The 26,527-nt window shown below is 43.1% G+C and overlaps 1 protein-coding gene across 1 annotated transcript in view; it reads left to right on the forward strand.

Annotated features, from left to right (window-relative positions):
• syne2b (spectrin repeat containing, nuclear envelope 2b) overlaps window positions 1–26,527 on the forward strand; it is a 175,809-nt gene that overhangs the window by 10,031 nt on the left and 139,251 nt on the right. Inside the window, exons 4-24 of the mRNA XM_030044847.1 lie at window positions 478–555; window positions 1,475–1,567; window positions 1,887–2,089; window positions 3,215–3,414; window positions 4,494–4,594; window positions 8,574–8,687; window positions 9,037–9,174; window positions 9,899–10,063; window positions 12,178–12,290; window positions 13,809–13,977; window positions 14,155–14,251; window positions 15,115–15,314; window positions 16,322–16,482; window positions 17,512–17,524; window positions 18,231–18,362; window positions 19,184–19,285; window positions 20,146–20,322; window positions 21,634–21,765; window positions 22,339–22,887; window positions 23,131–23,523; window positions 23,566–26,079. Of these exons, the coding sequence (XP_029900707.1) occupies window positions 478–555; window positions 1,475–1,567; window positions 1,887–2,089; window positions 3,215–3,414; window positions 4,494–4,594; window positions 8,574–8,687; window positions 9,037–9,174; window positions 9,899–10,063; window positions 12,178–12,290; window positions 13,809–13,977; window positions 14,155–14,251; window positions 15,115–15,314; window positions 16,322–16,482; window positions 17,512–17,524; window positions 18,231–18,362; window positions 19,184–19,285; window positions 20,146–20,322; window positions 21,634–21,765; window positions 22,339–22,887; window positions 23,131–23,523; window positions 23,566–26,079 (5,844 nt within the window). The remainder of the gene's footprint in view (window positions 1–477; window positions 556–1,474; window positions 1,568–1,886; window positions 2,090–3,214; window positions 3,415–4,493; window positions 4,595–8,573; window positions 8,688–9,036; window positions 9,175–9,898; window positions 10,064–12,177; window positions 12,291–13,808; window positions 13,978–14,154; window positions 14,252–15,114; window positions 15,315–16,321; window positions 16,483–17,511; window positions 17,525–18,230; window positions 18,363–19,183; window positions 19,286–20,145; window positions 20,323–21,633; window positions 21,766–22,338; window positions 22,888–23,130; window positions 23,524–23,565; window positions 26,080–26,527) is intronic.

A 26,527-nucleotide genomic window follows, 5' to 3' on the forward strand; every position in this document is an offset into this window, starting at 1 on the left:
TATACCAGTAGAAGGTTGAACTCAGAGCGCCTCTACATGCTGCAGCAGGTCTGATCCTCCTCTGCAGTGAAACTGATGTTTGTTTTAGCTTTTCTCGGTTTCTCCGTCTGTAAAGTCATCACACGAGCGAATGAACGCTCGACGGCAGACGGGCTCTGCAGCCATGCGAAACGAGCGGGGCGTCGCTCCAGCTCTCCGGTTAACGAGCAGAAAGCACACGACGTTTTCAGGGATCCCGCTCCCGGCTGCTCCACTCCTGTTGGAAAAAACATATTCACACTGCAGCCGTGTCTGTGGCCTGAGGCTGCTCCAAGCCATAAATCCATGCTGTGATGTCATTCAACATAAATGAATTTATAAAGAATGTGTGGTGATTTTAATGCACGGTGTAAGCGTAAACATATTTGTCATATAAACAGAGTCCTCTGAGGAAATGAAAGTTGTGATGATGTAGTTTTTGTCCTGTGGGATCTGCAGAGTCGGGAGAGAGGCAGGGGGATGTTTCAGCACCGCAGCAACATCGAGAAAGCCCTGGCCTTTTTAAAGAAGAAATCGGTAGGAACTCTCTCCCTCTGTGTGTGTGTGTGTGTGTGTGTGTGTGTGTGTGTGTGTGTCAGTCCATCAGTCCAGAAATCTCAGGCACGACTGGTGTGATTTCCTCAAAACTCGGTGTGGTGATGCATCTTTACGCAGTGATCCAGTTTGGAAAATTACACCCGTTGACCTAATGGTGGCGCTAAAATTAAAGGTGACAATCCCAAACTCAAACACTTTGCCCCATGCAACACTTTTCCAATTTTCAGGGGTGTTGCGTAGTAATTTGGGGTCCCAGAGGCAAATATCTTTGTCGTGTGTTATCATCGTCTTCAACTTCATCAGTTTTATTGCCGTTTCTAACATTTACAGCTTTACTTCTCTAACAGCTGCTGCTACGTGGCAGTGAAAATGAGCTTAAAGTGACGTGGAAGTGTCACACTAGATGTGATGTGGATCCAGTGTAACCTGACCGAGCAGGGAAAGCAGCCAAAGTGAAAGTTTAAAGTGCATTTCTTTTTAAATTTATGTAAAATTTGCCACCTCTGCTGATTCTGATGAGGGCAGGAATGGAGGGACGACACATTTCATTCTGCTGCTCCAGATCATTACACTGAGTGGCTCATAATCATTATAATTCTGGGTCAAAGTTTGAAATTGTTAATCATTTTACTTCTTATCTCTTAGTCTATTAGTTTGACATCAGCTGTCCTTATAAATCACACCGATTGTCCTCATAGGGGAGCTGTAATTGTTAAACAAATCCAAATTATGAATGATGAAGAGCGCTGCACTGATTTTTGATGAAACAAGGAGGGATGAAGCGTCTTGTTAGTGCCTGGTCAAACGGTGTCTGCATGTGGGATGGCATTTTAATTGTTTTCTGTGGAGGTTTTCATGTGAGATGAGAAATATTTTCGTTTTCCTGCTTTTTCCCCAGATCAAATTAGTCAACATAAACATTCCCGACATTATCGATGGCAAGCCGTCCATCATCCTGGGCCTCATATGGACCATCATCCTACAGTATCACGTGAGTCTTTTTACGTTTTCTCATTAAATCCATCTTTTTTTTTTGTTTGTCTGTTTGTTTGTTTTTTTATTGTAGGTTTCTTTGTGTCTTTCTTTCTTTGTTTCATTGCGGTTCCCATCTTAACCTGTTTCTTTGGTTGTTTTTATAATTTCCTTGTTCGTTTCTTCCTCTTTTTTATACTTTTTCCTCAGTTTTTTGCACACACACAGGAAAAAAGGGATTTAAAAGAGCGCACTCCACTTGTCATGAGGTTGTCATTTTCAGATGGAAATGCTTGACATGTAAACGGTGGCGTGTGTGTGTGGGTGGTGTGTTTCAGATCGAGGAGCTGGCCAGCGGCCTGTCCTTCAGCTCCCGTCAGTCGTCCATGGAGTCGCTGGCCAGCCTGGACACTCGCTCCAGCCTGTCGAGCCGCTCGGCCGGCAGCAGCCCCGTCCCGCCGCGAGGCTCGCCGCTGCACAGCCGCTTCAGGGTCTCGGCTAAGAAGGCCCTGCTGCTGTGGGTGCGCGAGCAGTGCCACAAGTAAGAGTCCTGCCTGGAAAACAACATGTCAAAACGCATCAAGGGACAAACAGGGACAGACTGACATGCATCTGTTTCCTGAGGCGCTGACAAACTCCCTGTTCTGTATTGTCTATTTTTTTTTTTTTTTTTTAAATAAGGTTTCTCAGCTTCTATGGAGTTGTTTTTGCTTTTTGCAGTTTCATTTAAATTATGTTTGTTTGTTTTGATCTTCTTAAACTATGTCCTTTATACGTTTTCTAAATATCTATATATCTATATCTATATCTATATCTATATCTATGTCTATATATATCTATATCTATATCTATATATAAATATATAGATATAGATATAGATATATATAGATATAGATATAGATGTATAGATATATATAAATGTGTATACATATATATATCGATATCTATCTCTATGTCTCTATAGCTATACATATCTATATCTATATATATAGATCTATATATATAGATATAGATATAGATATAGATATATAGATATATAGATATATATAAATGTGTATACATATATATATCGATATCTATCTCTGTCTCTATATCTATACATATCTATATCTATCTATCTGTCTATCTATATAGCTACACATGTACACAGGGTAAAAACAGGAAGTAAAAATACAATTTATAAAATGAAAACAGACACTCACCAATGAAAGCAATGAAAACAATAAAGACAAAACAAAGGAAAAGACAAATAAAAACCAATGGGAATCACAAAGCCACACATTACGACACTTTATTATTAATTATTTAGTAGTAATAGCAATAATAACTCTAGCAGTAACAATAGCAGTAGAGGCAGCAGTAGTTGCAGCAGTGGTAGTAGTAGTAATAGTCGGAGTAACTCAAGTAGTAAAGTAACATTAGCAGTAATAGTACTTGTCATAGAAGCAGATGTGGTAGTAATAGCAGTATTAGTAGCATTAATATTTGTTAAATATTTGTATTAGTGGCATTAGACAGTGGTAGCATTTGTACTATTGTTAGTTGTAGGAAAAGTAATCCCAGTAATATTAGCAGTGGCAGTAGTAATTGGTGTAGTCCTAGTAGTAGCAGCAGTAGTTGTGGTATTACTGCAGTATAATGACGTGAGGTGCGTCCTGTGGCTCAGGGCCGGCTGCACGCTGAACGTGAAGGACTTTAAGGGCAGCTGGAGGAGCGGCGTGGTCTTCCTGGCCGTCCTGTACGCCCTGCGGCCCGACCTGGTCGACCTGTCCAAGGCCAGGACCAGAACCAACAAGCAGAACCTGGACGAGGCCTTCCGCATCGCCGAGCGGGAGCTGAGGATCCCCCGGCTGCTGGAGCCCGACGGTACACACACACACACACACACACACACACACACACACCCCGCTCAGAGCCAGGCTTGTCGTCATTTGTTGTCATTTTAATCGTTAATTGACATGTTTTCCAGCACAGAGTGTCCGGCACTGTGACGTCTTTTCCCTCGAATTTTGGATCAGAGGAGTCTTGAATTTCTGCGGAATCGACTTCAGTTTTAGAGAACATTATTTAGAAGAGATGATTCCCAGAAGAATCAAAACTGAGAAGCTGTGAGGTTCTTCAGCGAAATGCCATCTCAGGTTTTGGTCCTATATTTATCTGACATTTTTGCATTTCAGTTTCAGTAAACAAATCATCCACAGTCCATCAGGTGTCTGTTTGGTCGTCTCGGGCCATGCGGTGCAGACTGTTTACAAATTGTCAATTTTTAAGGCCATGATTTTTAAAGCCTTTAAAGTGCAGATGACTGGGGGAAAGCCGGCGGTGTTTTCTCAGGTCACTCTAACATGAATTTGTCTTCCTGGCGCCAGTGCCAAAGCGGTTTAGCGACTTGGTTTAATGGCACAGAGTCAAGCAGAAAACCCACGTGGATGATTCATGGATCCATCGTCCTTCATCTTTTTACACTCTCTGTCCCGGGTTGATTCTTGTAGCTCTTCACCAGAGACCAAACACTGCATGGCGATTATGCTCTCATTCCAAATATGATTCGTCCCGTCTCTGACAGTGATGTTATTCAGCAGCGGTGAATCTGCAGGGTGTTGCTGTCTGTTGTGACTGTGCCGTGCCCCGCAGGCCCCGGGGCGCGAGGGGGGGTGGGGGGTGGGGATGACGATCTGACGGTCTGCTGACTCGCTCGGCGGTTGTTTGCTTCGATTTGATATCAAACCCTCATTTGTTCGGCCTTGTCGTGCCTGTTAGCCTGTCACTTTATTATCAGACCTCCAAAGCTCCGGCTCCTGGGTTCCAGTATCGACCCTCTGAGCGAGTCCGGTTTCAGGCGCCGGCTCGTCGTGTTAGCCGGGCTGAGCTGAGCTGAGCTGAGTGTGTGGCGGTGTGGCCGCGCAGAGACAGTTTGATCATGGACGATTGTGATCTGGATGCAGATGTGGACGTTCGGGACCCGGACGAGAAGTCCATCATGACCTACGTGGCCCAGTTCCTGCAGTACTCCAGAGACCTGCCGGTGCCAGAGGAAGACATGCAGGTCTGTAGTGCACTTTTTAAAACCTTTTATTTATTTATTCATTTATTTTTACATCAGGTGGTATTGTCAAGATAACCTGTCCTCTATACCAGCACTCCATATACTCTAATATCTAACAATTCAATGCCAAAATACAAGAGTTCAATGTGATGATGAGATAATTCATTGCATCAGTGCATTGATTGTATTATTGATTGTTGGATATTATTATTCTATTCTTGAATTATTGCACGTTTTTAACTGAGATACAACATTTTAGCTAGTCGTTGACTTGAATGCGCCTTACAAACTCAGATCAAATTCCATCGCTGAATTGAATCTCTGTTCGGCCGAAAAATCCACACCCCATGTTGCCGTGACAACAGGAAAACCTGTCAAGTCATGCGTTGCCCCGTTTGATCGTTTGACCTCGCAGCGACATTTGAACACGGGTCTCATTGTCGGTGCCGATTTATTAAGACGCGCCGCACCGTCAGCACGGAGCTCAGCTGTTCGGTGGGGCTGCGAGTTTGGTTGTCATGGCAACGCTGATGTTTGTCTCGAAGCCCTGTTGCTATGCTGCGCTGCATCTTTCCACTGAGACTTTCTGTTTTACTCTGGGTTTCTCTCTCCTCTCCTTTCCTCTCCTCTCCCCCAGACACAATACCTGACTCCTCCTAAAAGTCCTTCTCCCATCAACCTGCCTGTTCACTACACTCCTGCTATCTCTGCCTCACCTCTGCGACAGGTATCCCCGACCCTCACGCCCCACCTCTCGCTCTTTCACCTCTCATTATCTCACCTTTCACCCACCCACCCACCCACCAACCTACTCACCTGACTGTGTGTTGAGAGACATCCACACATCTTTGGATCAGATTTACTACTAACAATGAAATGTTACTGTACCTTGCAATATTTTTGAGACGCCTTGAAATGAGATAAAGGTGGAAATTTCAGGAAATACATTTTTTCTCCAGCAATAAATGAGGAAATAAGTAAGTGAGTAAGTAATAGAATAACCGAATGAATAAACAATAAATAATAAATCAATAAATAGACACCACATAGGTAGATGTTTGCCTCAAGTGTTGTCAGCATGGCAGTGTGTTTCATTTGGAAGACACCAGGGACTCTTAGGATTATTTTCACCCTCATTCCTGCGGTGTAGTGTGGCTTAAATAAACTTTAGGACCACCCAGAAGTGAGAAAAGATCTGAATCCGTCCTGATTAAGCCACGTCAGGAGACTTATTTTGCAAGAGGACTGGATTTATAAAAGAAAGGGGGGGAAAAAAAATCAGCTGCTCGGAGCCAAGATTGCCGTCAAATCACGTGTCGATGAGCAACAGGACTGATCATGCAGTTTGGGACGAGTTGGTCCTGTTTTCTGCGAGCGAGCCGTCAGCCGCAGGGAGGGTGTGTTCCTGCGAGGAGAGAGATCCTCGTGGCATCGTCCCGTCACAGAGCTCATGCCAGGTCACGTCCCGCTCGGCAGCCGCACACCTGCCGACTCAGGTTCCCGATGAAACCACATTGGAAATCTGAGTTTTTACTGCGGTTGTTGTTACACTGTTGCTTCACCTCCAGGAGTTTTTTTTTTTTTTTTTTTTTTTAACTAATCCTGTGGATGGAGGACAGATCAATCAGAGTCTCCTGGGAAACTTTCAGCACTGGAGGCGTGAGATGACCAACTTTAAAAAAAAAAAAAAAAAACGAATGCAGAGATTGTTTTCCATGGAAGCCCTCATGCTTTTCCACAGTGGAGTCTTTGTTTTGTTTTTTTTGTTTTTTTTGTCAGCCTTAAAGTCCCCATGAAATGAACTCCCATTAAAATGTAATAAGAGGTGACCTGCACACCGCATCAGAAGGTAGAAATAAAAAATGTCCAACAGTGATTTCGTGGCTGGTTTGCCAGGTTTTTTACGCAGGAGGGCGTGGGCGCGCTAAACCACCGGAGTACAATAGAAACTATCACATGATATTGGCTCCCACGTGAAAGCTGCAGTGGCACAGTCACGTAAACAATAATTTAACCCACCATTTTCCATATGAACAACAACTTGCATTTTAGGTGATACTTTTCAAAACAAAATCCCTTTTTCCCTCGTTGTTGCCGACCACTGAGGTATTTTTATTTATTTGTTTATTTATTTATTTATTTTGAACATGTTGTATAAACGACAACAGACAAAAAAGTACAAAAGTACAAAAGAGATCAATAAATTCAATGCCATTTCCTAGATGGCCGGCCCATGTTCAAAAGGGAGGAGGAAGAAGTTAAAAACTTATATGATCCTAACCCTTGAGTTCCTACATGTTACGTATATATTGTATCATACTCTAGTAATTATCATAAATATTATATTATTAAGCTATGAACATGTAGAAAAATATAAAATCTGTGTAATTAACATCAATATTGTATTATTAATCTATCAAAATACAGAGAAATATAAAGTCTAATCTTATCTAATCATACACATACACACACATTTATACACATATATACATACGCACATTCACATACTTATATACACACATACACACATATATACACACGTATTCACACATACACACCTAGTTCAAAAGTGGAGTCCCAGTCTTTTTCTTTGTCTTGCCTGCCGTGTTATTTCTGTGTTTATTGTTGTAATATTTTGGAGGATTAATGCACTTATTTAGACTTAATGCACATAATGCACCTATTTTCTGAGCAACTTAAGTCCGTATTTCTGACATGAGGCATTTCTGATTCTGGCTCTGATTCTGATCTCGTCGCCTTTGTAAGCGGCACATGAACCGGCTGATTTCACTCTTAATTATGTTCCCCTGTGTTTAAGCCAGGAAAACACACAGAATCAAAAACGCACAAGATACCTTCTCATGGGGTCTTTAAAAAATCTGTGTTTTCACTTCAAGATGAGCAGCCTGGTGGTCCTTACTGCTCAGTGGAAACTCAATAAAAACCTCATGAGGCGCTGGCTGAGGGGCTGCAGTTTCTCTATCTATTGAATTTCACCGCACAGCAACACATTTAGTCGCTTCATAATCTTTACATTGCAGCTAAATGTCAAGGAGGACGTAAACACAGGCATTCGGAGGATCATTCACTGCTGTGTATGTGTGTGTGTGTGTGTGTGTGTGTGTGTTCCCTGGTCAGGCCCACCGGCTCCAGCCCAGATTAAGTCCAATCAGAGCAGCTCCTTATGATATAGCCGAGCCGACCAGAGCTGCTGTGGTAAACTTCATTTTTCCTGTACGCTCTGCCTCCGACTCTAACGAAACTAAAAACACGTCACGACTAAAATCAGAGTGGCTGTCATAACCCGAGCCTGAAAAACCTGCTTCCACAAAATGATTAACCAAAAACCGGGACTCAGAAACAAGGAGTCATAATAAATCTATTTTAATCTAGTTTATCTCCCTCGCTTCGTTTTCGGATGTGGTGGAAATTCGCCGTTCGAACCCTCGTCATGATCAAACCCAGACTTTCCGTGGAAATCCTCAGACAGGTTTAGACAGTTTCCCGACACACAAAAGAGAAATTATTTCCACTGTGGCTGTGGGCTAACAAGCTCACACCAAGCTCTGACAAGTCTGTGATCCACAAGAGACGGGGAGATATTTTCATCTCTATCCTTTATCTACCGTGGATGCATTTTGCTGTTGTTGTCGTTTATTTTTTCGTGTAATCTTCCCTTGTGGTCTTTTATTTTTTGTTTTGCAGTGAGATGTTGTTATAAAACCTTTTTGCTTTATTGATCTCACCTGCATGATTTCATTTATGATTGTGTCTTCAGTTTTATCCTTTATATGGACAATTTTTTTAATTAAAAGCTTCACTAAACAAGATCCTCATCCATCATTCATCCTGACTAACTGATGAGTGATTTAACATCTTTGAACGGTAAAAAGTTTGAAGGTTAAATGAGAGTTTAGCTTTGAATTTCCCCGCTCGTCTTCAGACCGGTCACTGTTTTTTGTGCATGCTGTGTTGCCAGGCATCGCCCAATCAGAAGGCGCAGGAAGTGACGTGCTGGCTTCTCCAGGCGTACGAGGAGCTGCTGGAGGGCTGGGACTCCACCGAGGGAGAGAGCTACGCAGAGAGATACCACGTACGACCCGAGCAAATTCACAAACATATGTTTAGTTAAAACATTGTGCGGCTGTCGCATTTTAAAACATATCATCATCAAATTTCTCAAAGTTGAGGCCGTGGAAGAGGATGCTCTGTTTGTACTGGAAGAACAGCGCCCTCTTCCTGTTTTGTGCTGTAAAGCAACCCAGCAAGTTTCCCCCAAAATCCAATTATGATCAAAATCAATGTGATCATGATTTATTGATATTAAAATGTCGCACCTTTGACCAAATACAGCCGAATATTGTGAATGAGATCAGATTATGGTGGCACAAATAGCAGGGATTTTTTTTTTGTTGTTGTTGTTGTTGTTGTTGGTGATCCAGGTGTTCCAGACGTTCGTGGTGTCCTTTAACGAGCAGCGGCGCCCCGTCATGCCGCTGCTGACGGCGATGAAACGAACCCCGAAACCGAGCGAGGAGCAGCGAGCTCTCCGGGAGGCGTGGGACTCCCTCGCCGAAAAGGTCGGTTCCACTCAAATCTGTGGTCGTAGATAGATAGATAGATAGATATAAACTTTATTAATCCCCGCAGGGAAATTGTAATGCCATAGCAGCACATAAAACAGCCACACATAACACAATAAAACAATAAAACCACATTAAAAACAGACTAGAAAAGTGCAGTAAAATAAATAAACTAAAATACAGTGAAGACCACAGTCTGTATGATAGTGTAGGAGTGTCACTGCAGGGAGACAAGAAAAAAAAAATTCACAGTCAGAGAATATTCTGAGAAAAGAACTCACAAAATTATGAGAAAAAAATTCAAAAATTCTGAGATTTTAAAGTCACAAATTTACGAGGAAAAACAAAAACAGTGAAAATTAGGTTTTCTTCAACACATGAGGTTCCTTCATAAGAGTATAAGAGAAATTTGTCTCATAAATTTGTGACTTTTTAATCAAAGAATTTTCTCAGAATATTACCCCTGGCTCTGTAATTTTTTTTTCCCTACAGTGTCCCCAGTACGCCGATGTAAGTCTACCCTTATGTATGAAAAATCAAATGTAAACATCATGAAATATCAGCACACAGTGTCGATAATCACCAGCTTCTTTCCAAAAATATTCCCTGCTTTCACAAATTGTGTTGAGAATCTTTCTGTGTCCTCTCTCTCCCTCTCTCTCTCTCTCTCTCTCTCTCTCTCTCTCGCTCTGTGTTTATGGACCTCTCTCGGTGTATGTAGCTCCGTGAGTACAAGATCGAGCTGGACGTGAGTCTCCCCGCCCCGCTCGACTCGGTGGCCGGCTGGCTGCTGAGGGCGGAGGGGGCGCTGGCCGAGGAGGAGGGCGACCCCCAGGACCACGGCCGGGCCGCCGACGACGCCAGAGAGAAACAGGAGCTGCTCAAGGTGAACGTTCACCTCACGCATGGGCCATAATCCAGCCATAATCCAGGGAGTTTATAATATCAGCACCACACCTATTCCATTTAATATTCCAAAATTAACCCTCTGAACCCCAAGCAGTTTTTGGGTGTTTTCTGCTCCCCTCACATTTTGGCTCACTGTGGGCTTGTTTTTCTGCTGCACCTCTATGGAAACAGCACAGCTGTGGCTATCACCTGAAGCCATTCAAAAATGTCTTTCACACAGTATGAAAGAGTTATAGTGCCATAAATAATAAAAAAGTAAAAAACGCAAACTGAATTTTTTTGATATTTTATTTTACAAAAATTGAGAAACATTGGAATTTATATACAGAACATTTTTTCAGGTGCCCACAAGTGTCACTGATCCAGGAAAAAAAAAAAAAGTAGGGCTTCTCATGATTTATTTCCTGAAATATTGCCATTTTTCCAACCTGTATAAATTAGGCGTTTTTTTTTGTTTTTTTTTTCTATTTACAGTATTTTTATTGCAAATTCACACAGTTCCCTTCAAATCTCTTTTTAAAGCCATGCCAACATTTAGAGTCATGCCACTCCATTAAACAGTTTTCTGTCCAAAATCAGACAGAGTGCCACACCACAATTCCTGCACTTGCTCAGACAGGCATTAACATTTTCTCACTTTTCTCTCTTGTTTAAACACTCTCAAAGTTCAAACCTTCCTAGAAAAATAAATCCAGTAAAAAGAAAAAGCATGCAAAATTGCATTAAAAAAAATCCGCGAAACTGTGAGGCAGCGAAAGGTGATCCGCGTTATAGTGAGGGACAACTGTATATATATTTTTTTGTGAGTTCAAGCTGTCTCAATGGTGTCCTCTGCCCTCTGTGCCCTCTGGCTACGCACTGCTGCCTACACACTGAAATTTTTGCCACATGACTGTTGGTCTCACCTGAAGTCGGACATGTTGCATTTAGGGACCGTCGGAAAATTCAAATTCCGACTAAAAAATAGGTTTTTAAAGCTTCCAGCTATGATAAACGGTTGAATTTTGGCGATTTTTTTATAAAATACATCCCGCCGGAGGGTTTTGGGGTTCAGGGGGTTAATCGAGCAGCTTTGGAAGTATTTCACTCCACAAATATTGCTGCTGACATCTGAAGAACTACAAATTTTGATTGTCAGCATGTTGAGTGAATTCTTCAGCTTTGGATCTATCGCCATATCAGTTAAATTCCCCTAATGCATTCTCTTTCAGCTAAAAAGAAGGGTTTTTTAAACTTCTTTTAAGTCCCTGCAAAGAAAAGACAGTTTGTCCGGTGGTGTGCCTTAGTGACATTTTGTTGCTGTCATGTGAAAACTTTGCCGTGTCAGCTGCCGTGACTCAGGGGTTTCCTTTCAGTTGAAGAATCTCATGATTTCCCATGGATTTTAAAACGTCTGTAAATCCTCAGGCTAACGGGACTGGTCAGGCAGCCGTCGACTAAACACACACACAAAAAAAATGCATTTGCCTCAAGGTGAAAAAGTGTGTCACAGGAGATCGAGAGCAGTAAAGTAGGAAAATGAGGAGATACCAATCATAGGAGAAACCTCATCACACCATGAACGAACCGACGTGTCAAATCACATCAGATAAAAAACACGAAACGCCGCAGCTTTGAAAGTGTCTCCTCAGGCAAAGAGTTCCACATTCAGGAAGGAGACTGACCATCCAGAATAACAATATTATTTGGCATTAATTCATTCATTCAAGGGAAAATCTGGGACCAAGATATGAAGATGCATCTAAATTTAAATATAACCTCAACTGAGAAGTGAGCCAGTGTCTTTGTCAGGGGTTTAAATGTGGAGCACCATGAATAAAAAAAAAAAAAAAAAAAAAAAAATGTTTGTTCTGGATGATATTGAAACATAAATGTGCATGTAAATATGCTCAGTGCTAAATATTGTTGCAGATTGTTGTATATTATAGATGAAATCTTCAAATCAAGACTGAAAACCTGCCTTTATTCACTTTATTACTGTCCATTTCATTCACTGCTGTATATTTTGTTTTATATATATTTATATATGTATTGGGACCATGCTGTGTGATTAAATGAAACTGATTGATTGATTGATTGACTGATTGGTAGATTTGCTTGGAGGAGATGCCGCAGCAGCTGAGGACCTTCCAGATGTTCCAGAACCTGGACGAGTACGGAAACCTGCTGGTTCCCACCGACAAGATGGAGGAGATCAAGAGGAGGTGAGGCCGCCGCGTTTTTTCAGCGCGCCTCCTCGAACACTTCAGCCAAACTTTATTATGTTCTCGCCGCAGGTTGTCCTCGCCGTCTGACGGTAAAACCATGGTTCCGGTAACTGTGGTCACACAAACACAAACGACAGTAAAAATTTCTGTTCCAACTTAACTCAAACTCCTCCTGCAGCGTAATCCAACATATACTCAGTCTGTCTCAAACAAATTATAATCCTCGTCTCATGCACGAGCAGCGACTGGCCTGCACCCTCACTGAACCGAAGACCCGTGTTATGTCTACTCTTGTGTTAAAAAATAAAGTCAAAAAACATCAGAGTAGTTTGTGAGGAGGAGGTCTACGACTCGCTCAATAATAAGCACTCGTGGAGATGTTTCAGTTTCAACAAAAGGGTCTTTAATTTATTTAAATGAACAGAAATATTCTCCAGGTTGACTTCAAACAATAAGCAAATAAAAACCGTAATTTAGCGGTAGATAAACTGTTTCACTCCTCACTCGCCTCACTCCTTCAGCACCAAGGAAAAACCAAAGAAACCAGCTGCCCTCACTCCCTAATCACAGGAGGAGGTTGGCCTGGCCGGGAGGAGGGACGTGAGCAGCAAAGAAATATAAATAATAGTTCGTCTACAATATATCCTCAACAGTTATCATTATCCTTAGCATTTCCAAATCATTCAAATAATTATACAAAGAATCAATAGGCTCCAACATCCAGCCTCCAGCTTGCTGACAGGCCATATCAAAGCTGTTTATCAACCTATTTCTGCACGTCTGCTCTCCAGGAGGCATGCAGTTTTTTTTTTTTTTTGTTTTACTTCAGCCGGGGTCAGTAAATGATACAAAACATGGCGTTTTTCTGTATTATTTTTATCATTTGCAGCTGTATCTCTTAAAAATAAGTGAATATGCATCCAAATGCCATCACTGGACATTGAGAAACCGTTGAAAATAAAGAGAAAAAATGATCAGAAGCACAAATCTTGGCACTAACTATCCCATACGCTCACAAACAGACGTTTTAAATCCTGCTTTTGGTTTGCAGTGGGAGACACCAGAGAAGCAGAACTAACTTTGAGCTGCAGAGTTGCTCACATTGGAGATGATTGCAGGAGTGTTTTAATAATGCTGACTGTTGAAGGGGTAGAGATGAATCCCACACACTGGCTTGACTTTCGACGAGGACTTTATTGCAGAAAACATTTTGATCCGGTCAGGATCCTGTTCAGGTCGAGTGTGCAGAAGTATTTTCTCCCATAATGTTGACTATGAATCACAGCAGCCGGGCGCAGCGTCATTTATCTGACACTTGTGACTCATTTTGTTCAACTTTAAGATCAACAGATTTGTTTTGTGAGTGAGATATTTTTATACATCCTCTCCCTTTTCACCTGACCGGCCCGATTTTAGGATTTTGTTTCTTCCTCTTCCTGTGTTTTATCATTTCTACGACTCAATATGAAGTTTCTTTTTCGGCTTCACTACTTTATCGTCACCTGTCTCGTCCAGGTTCACCAGTGTGAGAGTGACGGCTAAGTACCATGGGATCAGGCTGGAGTACCGGGAGCACCGCCACACCGTGCTGGAGCTGCTGGGGCAGATCAGGACCAAGCTGCGGCTCTGGAAGAGGCCCTACATCTCCCAGGAGGCCGTGCGGCTGCTGCTGCACGAGTGGCATGTGAGTGCTCTTTGCTCAAACTCAGCGTCTCGGGAAGAAGACCTGAAAATATTTACCGAGAGGGTTGTGAGGAGCTGTCACGGCGCGCTGGGCCTGCTGCAGTCATGTCGAATCCAAAAAAGGTGTAGTTTCCCTCTGGGATTTGACTCGGCCGCTCTCTCTGTGCGCTTTTTTCAGGAGCTGGTGGAGAAGCAGGAGCTGCCGTCTCTGCTGGAAGCCGCCCTTCACAAGCTGAAGGATGTTTCTGAGAAGTACATAAGCAAGTCTGCCCTCGGTAAGCGTGCTGTCGCTGCAGAACAATTAAACTCCTCCCTGATTAATCGCTTCAGAGTTTAACAGAAAGTTCACTCTCCAGGACTTGTGCCTGAAATTAAAACTGAACAAACACACACAGCATTTGCTTGCTGTTTGTATCTTTTTATGGTTTATGTTTGGCGATAATGCAGACATTATTAGTTATGTTTAAAGCCAAAAATATTAAGTATTGCCAGAGAACATGCAAAAACTTTTTGTGTTCACCTCAGAAGATGAAAATTACAGAGGGAAATTTGATTTTAGGCATCCAGTTGCTCGGACCACTTCAAAACAAATGTATATTTCTGTTGCCGGTGTAAAACTTTGGAATTCTCAACAGAATGACTTAAAGAGTTATAAAGATATTGCTCAGTTTAAAAAAAAAAAAAAATGTATAAAGGAGAGAAATTAGGAAATATGCATCTGAAATTTAACTGTATCTTTATTTGTTTTGAGCTTGTAAATTTTTACTTATGGGTTATTTTTGTTTTATGTTGCTGTAATCAAGGGTGTAGTCGATGGTACAGGTAAATGATGAGCAAAGGGTGGGTAACTGGAAATGACGGACCATTCAAGATTCCTCGTGTTCAAGTAAGGAGCAGACAAAAAAATAAGAATTAATTTCATCTCTCTGCTCCTTTCCAATCATGAAACGCATCAATTTGAAATACGTATTGTGAATTTTTGCACCAATTTCATATTGTATTAGTGTGCATTTTCATGAAAGGAGCAAATAAAAATGAATGAATGAATGTTATGATATGAATCAGTACATCAGGTGGATTTGTTGATTTATCTGTTTGATTGATTGATTGATTGATTGATTGATCCTGTGCTCCTCAGCGGTGGAGTACAACCACGTCAGTCAGCAGGTGAAGCAGATGGAGGAGGAGACGGCCGCCGTGCTGGAGGGCGTGACCGCGGCCAAGGGCACCATGGGACGGGTGCTGTCGGCCTGGGACTCGTACAGCGACTGCCTGAGCTCGCTGCAGGCGTGGCTGGAGCAGGGGGCCGCGGCGCACGGCCTCGCCCCGCCCACAGAGGTGTGAACACGACACACAGCACAGAGGGGCAGACTGGACGTTTAGGTCACGCTTGACATTTTATTTCTCAGCTGTCACCGTCCAGCTTTGAGTGAAGACGGTGATTTTTTGGGGCTGATTAATAAAAAAGGTATTAAGACTGTTGACACGTAGCGGACTTTTGCTCTACGGCGGCGTATTTGAGCCATTGTAGGGAACAAAAAAAAAAATTATGGAGCCGGGAGAGAGGGATAATATTCAAAGGAAAAAAAAATGAAACTTAAAAATTCTGAGATTATAAAGTCACAAATTTATGAGAAAAAAACTCAGAAAAATAGTTCTTATTATAATTGTTGTATAATTTATGAGTTTTTTTCCCATAAATGTACAGCTTTAATCTCAGAGAATACCCAAGGTTTTTTCTCGTAAGTTTACAACTTTAATCTCGAAAAGTGTTTTTTTTTTTTTTTTTTTTTTTTTTTTTTCTTGAAATATTACCCGCCCTGCCTTGGCTCCGAGATATTTTTTTTCCCCTCCAGGGGCCCCAATACGCCGTCATGTCTCTTGATGGTTACGGCTGAAAAAATAAAAACACTGTGTGTGAATTTGGTCTTACTTAACATTTAATGGACCAAAGCAAACAGATAAAACCACACACCCGAGCAAAATACAAATATAAATAATACAGACATTTGCAGGGCACACAAAACATGTCATTGGCTTTCTCTTAGTATTAGAGTCCCAAAATCAGATTTTAAATATCAGGCGGCATATATTCCATTATAATCTGGTCTGTAAACAAAATATATAACTGAATAAGTAAATAAAGATAAAAGAAATAAATAAAAAATAAGAATAAAAAACCTTCAATCCCCTAATCCCATATTTCTAATAATCTCTTTAGTTTAGTTTTAATGCCTCTCAGTCTGTGTTTAACTCCAGCAGTGAGATTATAATATTATTAATAACACGTTCACAGTTCCCTGCACACTCCAAACTCCTCCAGCCTGTCCATGCTCTCTGTGCAGGTGACGTCCGAGGTCATGGCTGAATGGGGCTCCCGCCAAGCCCACCTGAACGAGGTGGGCACCTTCCTGGTGGAGGTGACGGAGCCGCAGACCAGCAGGAGCCTGGCCGACGAGCTGCGCAGACTCAACGCACACTGGGCCGACTTCGCCAAGAGAGCCACGTTTGTAAGTTAGAGCGTGAGGGAGGAAACCTGACACACTGATGAGAAAGAGCAGCAACACAAACACACGGTTCAGTTCACATGTGGGGATTAAAGTGGTAATCTGCAAGATACTTGGTGTATATTTTAATTTTAGAGACTTTTTGTGCTCTGCTCTCCACCTCTGAGTGACCATCTGACTCTGATGTCTTTTTCCTTGGATTGAATTTGAGTTTCTCCTTCCTTTGTTCTGCCGTCACTTCTCATGCAAACTACTCAGTTCTAGTTTATTCCAAACAAACTGGAACCTAAAACTCATCACTTCCTGTGCAATGGAAAAAAGCTGCTCATCTTTTTTGCTCTGGAAGGTTTCTACCTGAGTGAAAAGACCTGGAAGGATCTAAGTGACAGTCATGATTTGAGCCGGTCCAGTTCTCTCAAGGTGAAGGAAAGGAGCTTCAGTGCTTTCTTTCCTGTCTCCTTTAGCCTCGGACCTGATCCTTTAAGTCCCACAATTCACAGTGAAACTTGCACTGACATGCACAAGAGTAAATTTGTATCTGTTTTGCAGAAATCTAATGATTATCTTCATATGATCTCACTAATCGGGATCCATGTGGGTAAATGTGAGCGGACAGGAGGGGGAGCGTGAGCGGCCGTTCTTCATGTGACAACCGTTTGGTTTCACTTTTGTGACTGCTGGCCTTTATTCCTTTTTTATTTCAATTCCAGCCTTGGTAGTGAAGTCATATTTTTCACCGTGTTGTCCTCGTTTATATCACCTGCATGAAAGAGCGCACAGGGCCAAGGCGTCCATTTTCACAACATCAACAGCGTAAGTGCAGTCAGATTCTTGTGTCCTTTCCTGAGTCCCTATGAACTCTCCTTCACGTCTTTCCTTTACCTCATGACTTTTTCCGTCAAAGGTCAAGGAAAAGCGGTCAGGTAAGGACATGGGATGTGATTTTTTTTGACCATCAGCTTCAGCCTAAGCGCTTAGGATCGCAAACAAGAAAAACTTCTTAAAGTGGACATAGACTGAATCACTAGTGTGTATTTATCAGTCATTATACCTCAAAGGGTATTTATTGATGCAAAAATTCTGCTCTGTTTTCAAATGAGTCACTCTGTTTGTGCCCTGTCGTGTTGTTTTTTCTCACCGTATGCATCAGTTTTCTGGAATTTGAAGCCGAGATCCTCCTATTGTCGCAGCTCCTCTCACACCCTCGAAATCAGTGCTGCTCCACCTCAGCTATTGTGTGCGTCGAGGCAATCGTAAAAGGTTTTACTGTCTCTGATTGTGGGTGTATTATCACGCGGCTCTAGGTGATTTACTCAGTTGTGCATGACAGACGCTGGAAAGATGTTGTTATAATCTGATTGTCAGATGGCTGTCATGTGTGCAGCTGAAACCTGCAGAGTTATTTCCTGTACCGCTGCACCGATACAGGAAATAAGACTCCATTTAAACTTTAGGTAATCCTCCATAGGCCAATTTGAATGCAAAGGATTTTTGCTCTGAATCATAAATGTGTTAATCTGTATTTTGTTTTTTATTTATGTCTTATTCAAATGCATACATTTTTTAACTCTAAGATACACACTCTATAGGCATGAGGGCTTATAGTCTTTAAGTAATGAAGCGTGCAGATTTTTGGGGTGAAAGATTTTTGTCTACACAGGATTCTGATTGGGTTTAGACGATACCTGCTTTTTAAAAGTTTCTGTAATGTGTCTGATTGTTGTATTTCTTCCTGTGCTCTGTCCAGGCCGAGCCCAGCGCTGACGTCCCGGCCAGGTCCCAGGACCTCCAGGCTCTGATCAGGGAGGCAACACTGATCCTGAAGGAGCCTCTGGAGGTGATGGCCGGCCCTTTACGCACCTACAGGAAGAGAATACAGGTGAGCTGGGTGGACGGGTTACAGTCATTCCTCGAATGAAAGGAATGGAGATTCAAGATTCAAGATTCAAGATTCAAGATTCCTTTTATTTGTCATTTTCACCCATAGTACAAGTACACAGGTTAAAACGAAATAACGTTTCTCACTAGTTCTAGTGACCACAGTGCAAGTTGTGCAATAAAAGAGTAGTTTTTAAAAGAAAAGTAGCATATACAATCGATAAGAATAGGAATAAATAACTAGATAAATAGATACATGAATACTCACATAGCACATAAATCTGTCTAAAATGTTGTAAGAATAAACATAATGGAGTTGTAATCCTTCTTGTGCTAACTGAACCTAACTCTGAATGTTTAACTCCAAAAGTCTGCTCCAACCAAATAAACAGGGAGACAGTTTCAAAGAGAGAAGCTGTATTTATTGCTGTATTTATTATATCATAGTGTGTTATGTGAAAGGTAAAATACATTCTGATGGCCATTACCAAACAATAAGCCCTGACAGACTGAATCAAAATGCTGACCCAAAAGAGACTATACGTAATCCCATTTATTATGCAGGTAATTACAAGAGACATGAAATATTGATTTAAAGTGACTTATCAGCAGTTGTCAAAAACCTGGACTCTCTGAAGTAACCACGCAGTAGTGTATTTTTGGCACAGAAAGTGTAATAATATTATTAGATGATAAAGAGCAATGTTCTAGTCTGTTATGTCATATTGTGGTACCGTGCTATCTGATACGCTGTTATGATTTCTGTGCTATAAATGATTTGATAGATTTTGGCATGAATGTCATTGTCTTCCTGCCTTTCAGTTCATGATGAGGAAGATGAGGGAAGTGGATCTGGAGGCTCTGGTTCCCTCCCCAGACTGCTCAGCAGATCAGATACAGAAAATGAAGCTGGCCGTGCCTGAGGTAGGGAGGAGGATCCCTTCTCTCTTAAAGATTCACACAGATTTGATCAGACGGATTCCAACTTACTGCATTTTGTAAATAACAGCCAGAAGCTCCCAGGTGTGACTGAGAGAGAGCTTGTGTTTGATTTGCCCACCACATTGTGCAGCTGTGCAGAGGCTCCACTGTTTGTATTTATATTTATATTTGTTTTGGGGCAAAATAATTCGGATTCAGATTCAGGAAAATGTGGGTGTGGCTTAAACCAGAAGTAATTTATTATTTTTGTAATCATTGGATTTTAACCACAAATAAATAAATAAAAAAAATGACTGAAATTCCTGCTTATTAAAACTATATAGGTTTAGGAAACCCACTCTAATGACTATGTATTCTGTAAATCAAAAGAAATATAATACACATATTTCACATTTTTTTGTGCACCATGACTGTTATTGTCTATTCTTTCGGTCTATCTCCATATCTCTCATCTGCTATGCTGAAAAAGATGAAGCTTTCAGGTTAACACTACTACAAAGTAAAGGGCTGGATGTCAAAGACAGCCAAAGCAGTGTTATCCTTCACAAGAAAACTCAGATTATGAAGAAATTTCATGTATTGTTTAAAGCTGAACTTAAAGAAAAATGTTCAGAAGGGTAGTTTATTCGTCAGAAAGCCATTACTTGCCAAATATGGCTTTGGGGGCATCCCTGCACATAATAAAAGAAATATACAAAGATGCAGTAACATACTACATTGAAAATGGTTCATACATTTAAAATACGGTGTGTTTAGTTTGCTCGGTAGACAAATCAATCATCTCAGAAGTGTCTTTAGTTAAACAGCATTCGTAATCTGTCTTGCCCGTGGTGACCCTGCAGATCCTGCAGACCCTGTCGGAGGCGGAGCAGGTGTGCACGGAGCTGCAGCACAGCGTGTCGGGGCTGGACAGCCGCCTGGCCGAGCTCCTGCACTGCGAGGCGGAGGCCAGGGAGCTCTACCACATCCTGAGGGCTGCGGAGCGACGACCTCAGCGGAGCCAGGACCCTCGAGTCCGGGTGAGCGATCCAGACACGGAGGCTGGACTGCTTGTCTCGTCAAGAATGGAACAGAATAGAACAGAATAGAACTGAGGCGTCCCGGTAGCTCACATGTAGAGCTCGTACCACCTTTGAATCCAACCTCAGGCCATTTGCTGCATGTCATCCCAAGATTGTTGTGCAAATGTGGAAATTTACCTTTACCTTCACTGTGGTTAAATTAAAAACAAACAAAATGTTATAAATGGATTGTTGACTTTTTATTAGGGCAGAGCAAGGCCTGTGCTGTTGTGCATATGGAGTTTATTTTCTGAACTAATCACATCAATTTGTAATATCCTCAGTGGTTTTTGTTCCATCGGAGAACACGCTATATTGGTTGTAAGTGAGCTACGGGGAGCCGGTGGAGTGTTTTAGCCAGCCAAAGCTGAGTTATATGCTGAGTTATCATTATCCAGTCACTAAAGTGATAAATTATTAAGTGGTAAAATATTCCTATGGACCCGCCTTCGTGGCAGGGGAAATGGTAACTTTCATGGAGAAAATGAAAGAAGTTGGGCCAAAACATTTTCTGTCCAGGACCCTTAATGAAAACTTTCACCCTGGGACCCAAACTCATTAAAGCATATTTCCTCTCTTATTATGCAGGGACTGAGAGAAGCAGCCCTGTGGCCCAGTTTGGGTGTTTTTACACAGTTTAAGCAGCCATAGATTAAAAGATTCAGTTTTAGGCTCATTAGGGTACTGTAATCACAACCAGCAACTGCCTCTGTTGAACAACCTGAAATTATCACTGATATTAATTCCCCCCAAAAGACATTCAAGTATGCAATATGCATATTCTTTATAGTTACTGCTTCCCTCACAATCCTACATTCAGACAGACTGAATTTAACGAGATTGCATTTACAAATCATAAACAAACTGAGCGTACAAATTAATACAGTGACAGAAATAATACTTTACTACTTCAGAGATCCAACAGAACTGTCTAGTGTAGTGTGTGATACAAAATATATTCTTATAAATATATTCTTTGGCTTTGACAACCAAGCTTGTCAGAGTTCATTGCTGAAATGTCTTGAGATGCCAGTTTCTTGGTCAAAGTAGTTAAAAAATTGTGAGTAGGTAGGGAGAGAGTTGATAGATTGGCACAAAATTCAAATGGATAGGGAGTTTTTGAAAGTGAGTCATTGCAATTGATTGATAGCGCTATTAACGCTATGATCATTTTGTGCAATGGGGCAGTACAAATATTATTTATTGCCCTTTTGGAAAAAAATGACAGATGAAGCTCTCATGCTTATTAAATCCCATCTCTTCCCCCAGGTGCTGATTTCCCGTGGTCTGCAGCTGGAGGGTCAGGTGGTGACGGAGGAGCAGGACCTGCAGGTGATGGTGATGACGGGGCAAAAGAACTCTCCAATCCAGTACCTGCACGCCTCGGCCATGCAGGACCGAGTGCGAGCTGCTGTCGCTCAGTCACAGGCCAGTAATCTTTTCTTATCGTTATCATTATTAAGGGAGTGGGAAGGTGCTTGCAGACTGCTGAGAGGGACCCGGGACAGAAAAGGCTTCAGAGTCAATGTTATATGGTTCTAGATGCAAAGTCTCAAACCTATTATGACAGATAAATGTTTGATTTTCTCTGTTGCTCGTTATTAATGGATATACATGTCCTGAATGAATAACATCAAACCTGTATGCAGGCATTTTTAGAAGCAGAGGCTCTCGACAGTGAATTGGCACATCATTCCTCTTTTGTGAATGTGTGCACAAAGGGTAAGGGGTTTGAGCTCCCTTTAGTCCCATCTGTACACATGGCTCATTAACTTAACATAGATACTGATGAATATAAGAAACACAAGTGAAAGTAGCTAATATTGAAGAAGTCAAATTAGAAAATTAATCAATTTGCAGTGGGTGTTATTGATTTAGTTTATTTTACTGATACGCCTGCAGGCATTTGAAGTCTGGGAGATGTCTGGGATTATTATAGTATCAATTTTGCAATGTGTGTATCTCCTATTTTAGGAAGCTGTTGGTATGTTGAGCAGCCTTGGAGCCAGGCGAGACAGAAGTAGAAGTCCTCCAGAAGAACAGCCTCCTCCAACAAAAGTCTTCATCAGGTCACAGGAAGAGACTCAGCTTCAGAGGTCTTCAGATGCTCTCTCAGCCACCAAGCAGACATCTCAGCTGCCAGAGACACAGTCACAAGTTTCCCCTCAGTGTCAGGAACCCTTTGTGCCAAGGATAGTAGTGCAGGTATACAGAGATGAGGAGATGAGTTCTCCTACGTTGCCATATTCCTATGCACAAGCTGTGACTCAGACCAGGCCACAGGTACCTCCAGAAGGCCAGGCTCAGGTACAGACACAGACCTCAGCACAGATCCACACCCAGACTCAAAGAGAAGTATCAATACAACAGCAAGAGCTGTCGCAGCAAGAACAACAGAGACTGAAAGAACTACAGCTACAACAACAGCAACAATTCAAACAACAGCAACTGCAAGAGGAAATTCAGCAGCAAGAGTCGATACAGAAACAGCAGCAACAAGAGCAGCAGAAGCAGCAACAACAGGTGAAGAAAACTGAAGAAAACCAGCAAGAACAGCAACAAGAACAACAGAGACAGAAGGAGCTACAGCTACAACAACAGCAACAACAACAGCTCAAGCAACAGCAACTACAAGAGGAAATTCAACAGCAGGATTTGATGCAGAAACAGCAGCAACAAGAGCAGCAGAGGCAGCAGCAACACGTGGAGCAGCAGCAGCAAGTACAGCAGCAGCAATATCAAGATCAACAGCTCACGGCAACGCAGAGACAAGTTGAAATGCAAGCCAAAGAGACACCAGAGGCCCAGAAACAGGCTCCACCTCAGCAACCAGCTCCACAGAAGAAGCCTCTAAGCACCCAGGAGCTTCAAAGCAGAAAGGCTCAGGCCATGAAGAACCGTCCCTGGCTGCAGAAAAAGGCCTCAGAACAGGCAGCAGCTCCAGCTCCAGATTCAGAACAGGCTCCCTCTCCAACTAAGGCTTCTACTCCAGTAAAAGCTGATACCCAAACACTGACCCAGCCAAAGCCAGGAGAAGAAATAATGGTTTCAGTTCAGGTGGTTCCACAGCATACCGGAACTCCCAGGCCCCCTCCTGAGGCACAAGTTAAGACAACTGGACAGCCACAACAACAAGAGCAGAAAGCAACAGACAACAAAAAGCAACAAAAACAGCAGCATCAGCAAAAACAACAGCCAAAACAGTTTAAACAGCAGCAGCAACAACAAAAGCTAGAGCAACACCAGCTACAACAACCATACCAACCACAAAAACAGGAACAGCCACAGCTACAACAAGCACAACAGAAACAACCAGATCAGCCACAAACTACTATGAGGCATGCACAAGCACATTCAGCCACCATGGTTAAGACCCAGACTATGACCATGGCTCAGCCTCATCAGCAAACACCCTCCCAAATTCAACCACAGCCCCAGACTAAAGTTCCCTCTAAATTGCAGCCAGTCATTCAAGTTCAAGTGGAACCCATTAGTCTGTCCCACACTACAGTGCACAGTCAGCAGCCATTAAAGACCATGCCGCAGGCCAAAATGAACCAAGGTCAATCACAGGTACAGGCTCATCCACAGTCACAGGGCTCTACAAAGACACAGTCAATCAGCCAGCCACAGCAACAGCTGCAGCCCCAGGGTCAGGCTTATCCTCAAACATGGTCCCCAGTCACACCTCAGTCTCCCATGCAGCCACAAACTCAAGCACATGGCCAAGCTATGGCCCAAATGCAGACATGGGCTCAGATCAGATCTTCCTCCCCTATGCCGACCCATGCCCAGGCCCAGTTGCAGGCCCAAATTCAGCCTCCTGTGCCATCCCACATTCAGGTGCGTAGCCATCCACAGTCCTGGGCCCCAGTCAGGCCCCCTTCCCCTATGCCAACCCAGCCACCCAAAGAGGGCCAGCCTCAAACCTACACTCAAACTATTGTCCAGTCTCAAACCCATGTTCAAACTTTAGTCCAGTCTCAAACTCATGCTCAACCTATGGCTCAGCAACACACTCAAGCCCAGTCTATGGCTCAGACTCAAACCCATGTTCAACCTGTAGTTCAGCCTCAAACCCATGCTCGACCCATGACTCAGCATCAAACACACGCTCAGTCAGTGGTCCAGCATCAAGGCCATATTGCCCAGAGCCAAGCACAGGCTTGGGCTCAAGTCAGAGCTGCATCCCCAATGCCGATCCCACATGTCCAGGCTACAATGCAGCCTCATCTTTACCCTCAGGGTGGCCCACAGGGTCAGACTCCACCCCAGCAATGGGTCCCCAAGCAAGAGCCTTACAACCAAGCCACTGACCAGCAAAGGCACCCCCATCCTCAAGCCTACCCTCAACATATAGGTCAGGCTCCACAAGCTCAGGGTTATCCAGCAGGTCAGACTCTACAATGGGCCCCAACTGGGCCCCAGCAAGGACTACATCAAGGGCCCCCTGGGTATCCTCACACAGGGTCACCATACTCTCAATCTCAGATGCAGCCCCCGGCACAAACCCAGCCATGGGCTCAACCACAGTCCCAAATGATGCCCCACAGCCCCATGCAACAACAGCAGCCTCAGATGAGAACTTACAATCTGGCGCATATGCAGACACAACAGGGCCAGGTTCAGCAACAATCTTGGATTCAGGCACCACCACAACTCCAGCCTCAGCAATATTCACAGGCTCAGCATCAGTCCCAAGCTCAGCATCACCCCCAGCCTCATATCCAAGCCCACTTACTTTCTCAGTCACAACCACAACGCCAGGCCCATCCTCAACTTATTACACAAGCCCAGCCGCAACCTCGTCAGGTTCAATCTCAAACACACATCCAGGTACAGTCCTATTCACAAGCAAAGTCCGAATCTCAGACTCATCACTCTCAGCCTCAGTTCCAACAGAAACCATCACAACCCCAATCTCAAGCCCAGTTGCCATCACAACCTAAGGCTCAGCCACCACCACAGACCAAGGCTCAGTCACCACCACAACCCAGCATTGACTCACCACCAAAACCCAGCATTCAGTCACCAATACAACCCACCATTGAGTCACCAACACAACCCACCATTGAGTCACCAACACAACCCACCATTGAGTCACCAGCACAACCCACCATTCAATCACCATCACAACCCAAGGCTCAGTTTCCACCACAACTCACCATTCAGTCGCCACCGCAACCCACCATTCAATCGCCAACACAACCTGCCATTCAGTCACCAACACAGGCCAAAGCTCAGTCGCCACCACAACCTGCCATTCAGTCACCAACACAGCCCAAGGCTCAGTCGCCACCACAACCCAGACCCCAGACCCAGTCACCACCACAACCCAAGGCTCAAGCACCACCACAGCCGAAGCCTCAGGTCCAGTCACCCCCACAAACTAGGCCAGAGACCCAGCCACCTCTGCAGTCAAAACCTCAAACCCAGTCACCTCCACTAGCCAAGCCTCAACAGCCCCAACCCAAGCCCCTTTCCCAGCTCCATGTCCTGCCTCAATCACTGTCTGAGTCTCCAGAGCTCCGCATCAAACCTCAGGCCTTGGCCCAAGCCCCTCCACAGGCCTATACCGAGGCTTATGCCAAGGCCCAGGCCCTGGCCAGGAACGGCTTTGAGGAGGCCAAGCACTGCCTACAGCAGCACATCTTGGATGCCATAAACATCTTCAAAGACAAATGCGTATCAGCTGAACAAGCATCAGTGAAAGAGGTAAACATGATTATTGCTTATTTCTGCATGATAATATTCAATTCTAAAGCACTCCTTTTTCAACATTTGAATCGTAATCTGCAATATTTTCATGCAAATGATTTTCTCTTTTTGTACTCTCTGTTGCTAATTGATCAAAGACAATAGGGTTTCAGCCTATACCCATTTCATATAATGATATACATTTGCTGCTCTAAACGTGCAGGTTTGTCCCAGCAAAAATCCTCTGGTGCACAGGAATTGGTGTTTTATGTTACTAGCAGCACCAACACCACTTTGTTTGGGATAAACAGAGGAATAACTTGACAAATGGTTTGAGCAGCCACTAAAATCATAACCCCGGCAATCCCATTGAAGAGATGTCACAGTACTGGCCACACTCACTGAAAAGTGATCTGTGGGCACCGAAGATGGCATTATAAGAACAACACATTACAAGAGAGCATAG

The sequence above is a fragment of the Myripristis murdjan genome, chromosome 22 (genome assembly GCF_902150065.1).
Source record: "Myripristis murdjan chromosome 22, fMyrMur1.1, whole genome shotgun sequence".
In the NCBI taxonomy this organism is placed as follows: domain Eukaryota; kingdom Metazoa; phylum Chordata; class Actinopteri; order Holocentriformes; family Holocentridae; genus Myripristis; species Myripristis murdjan.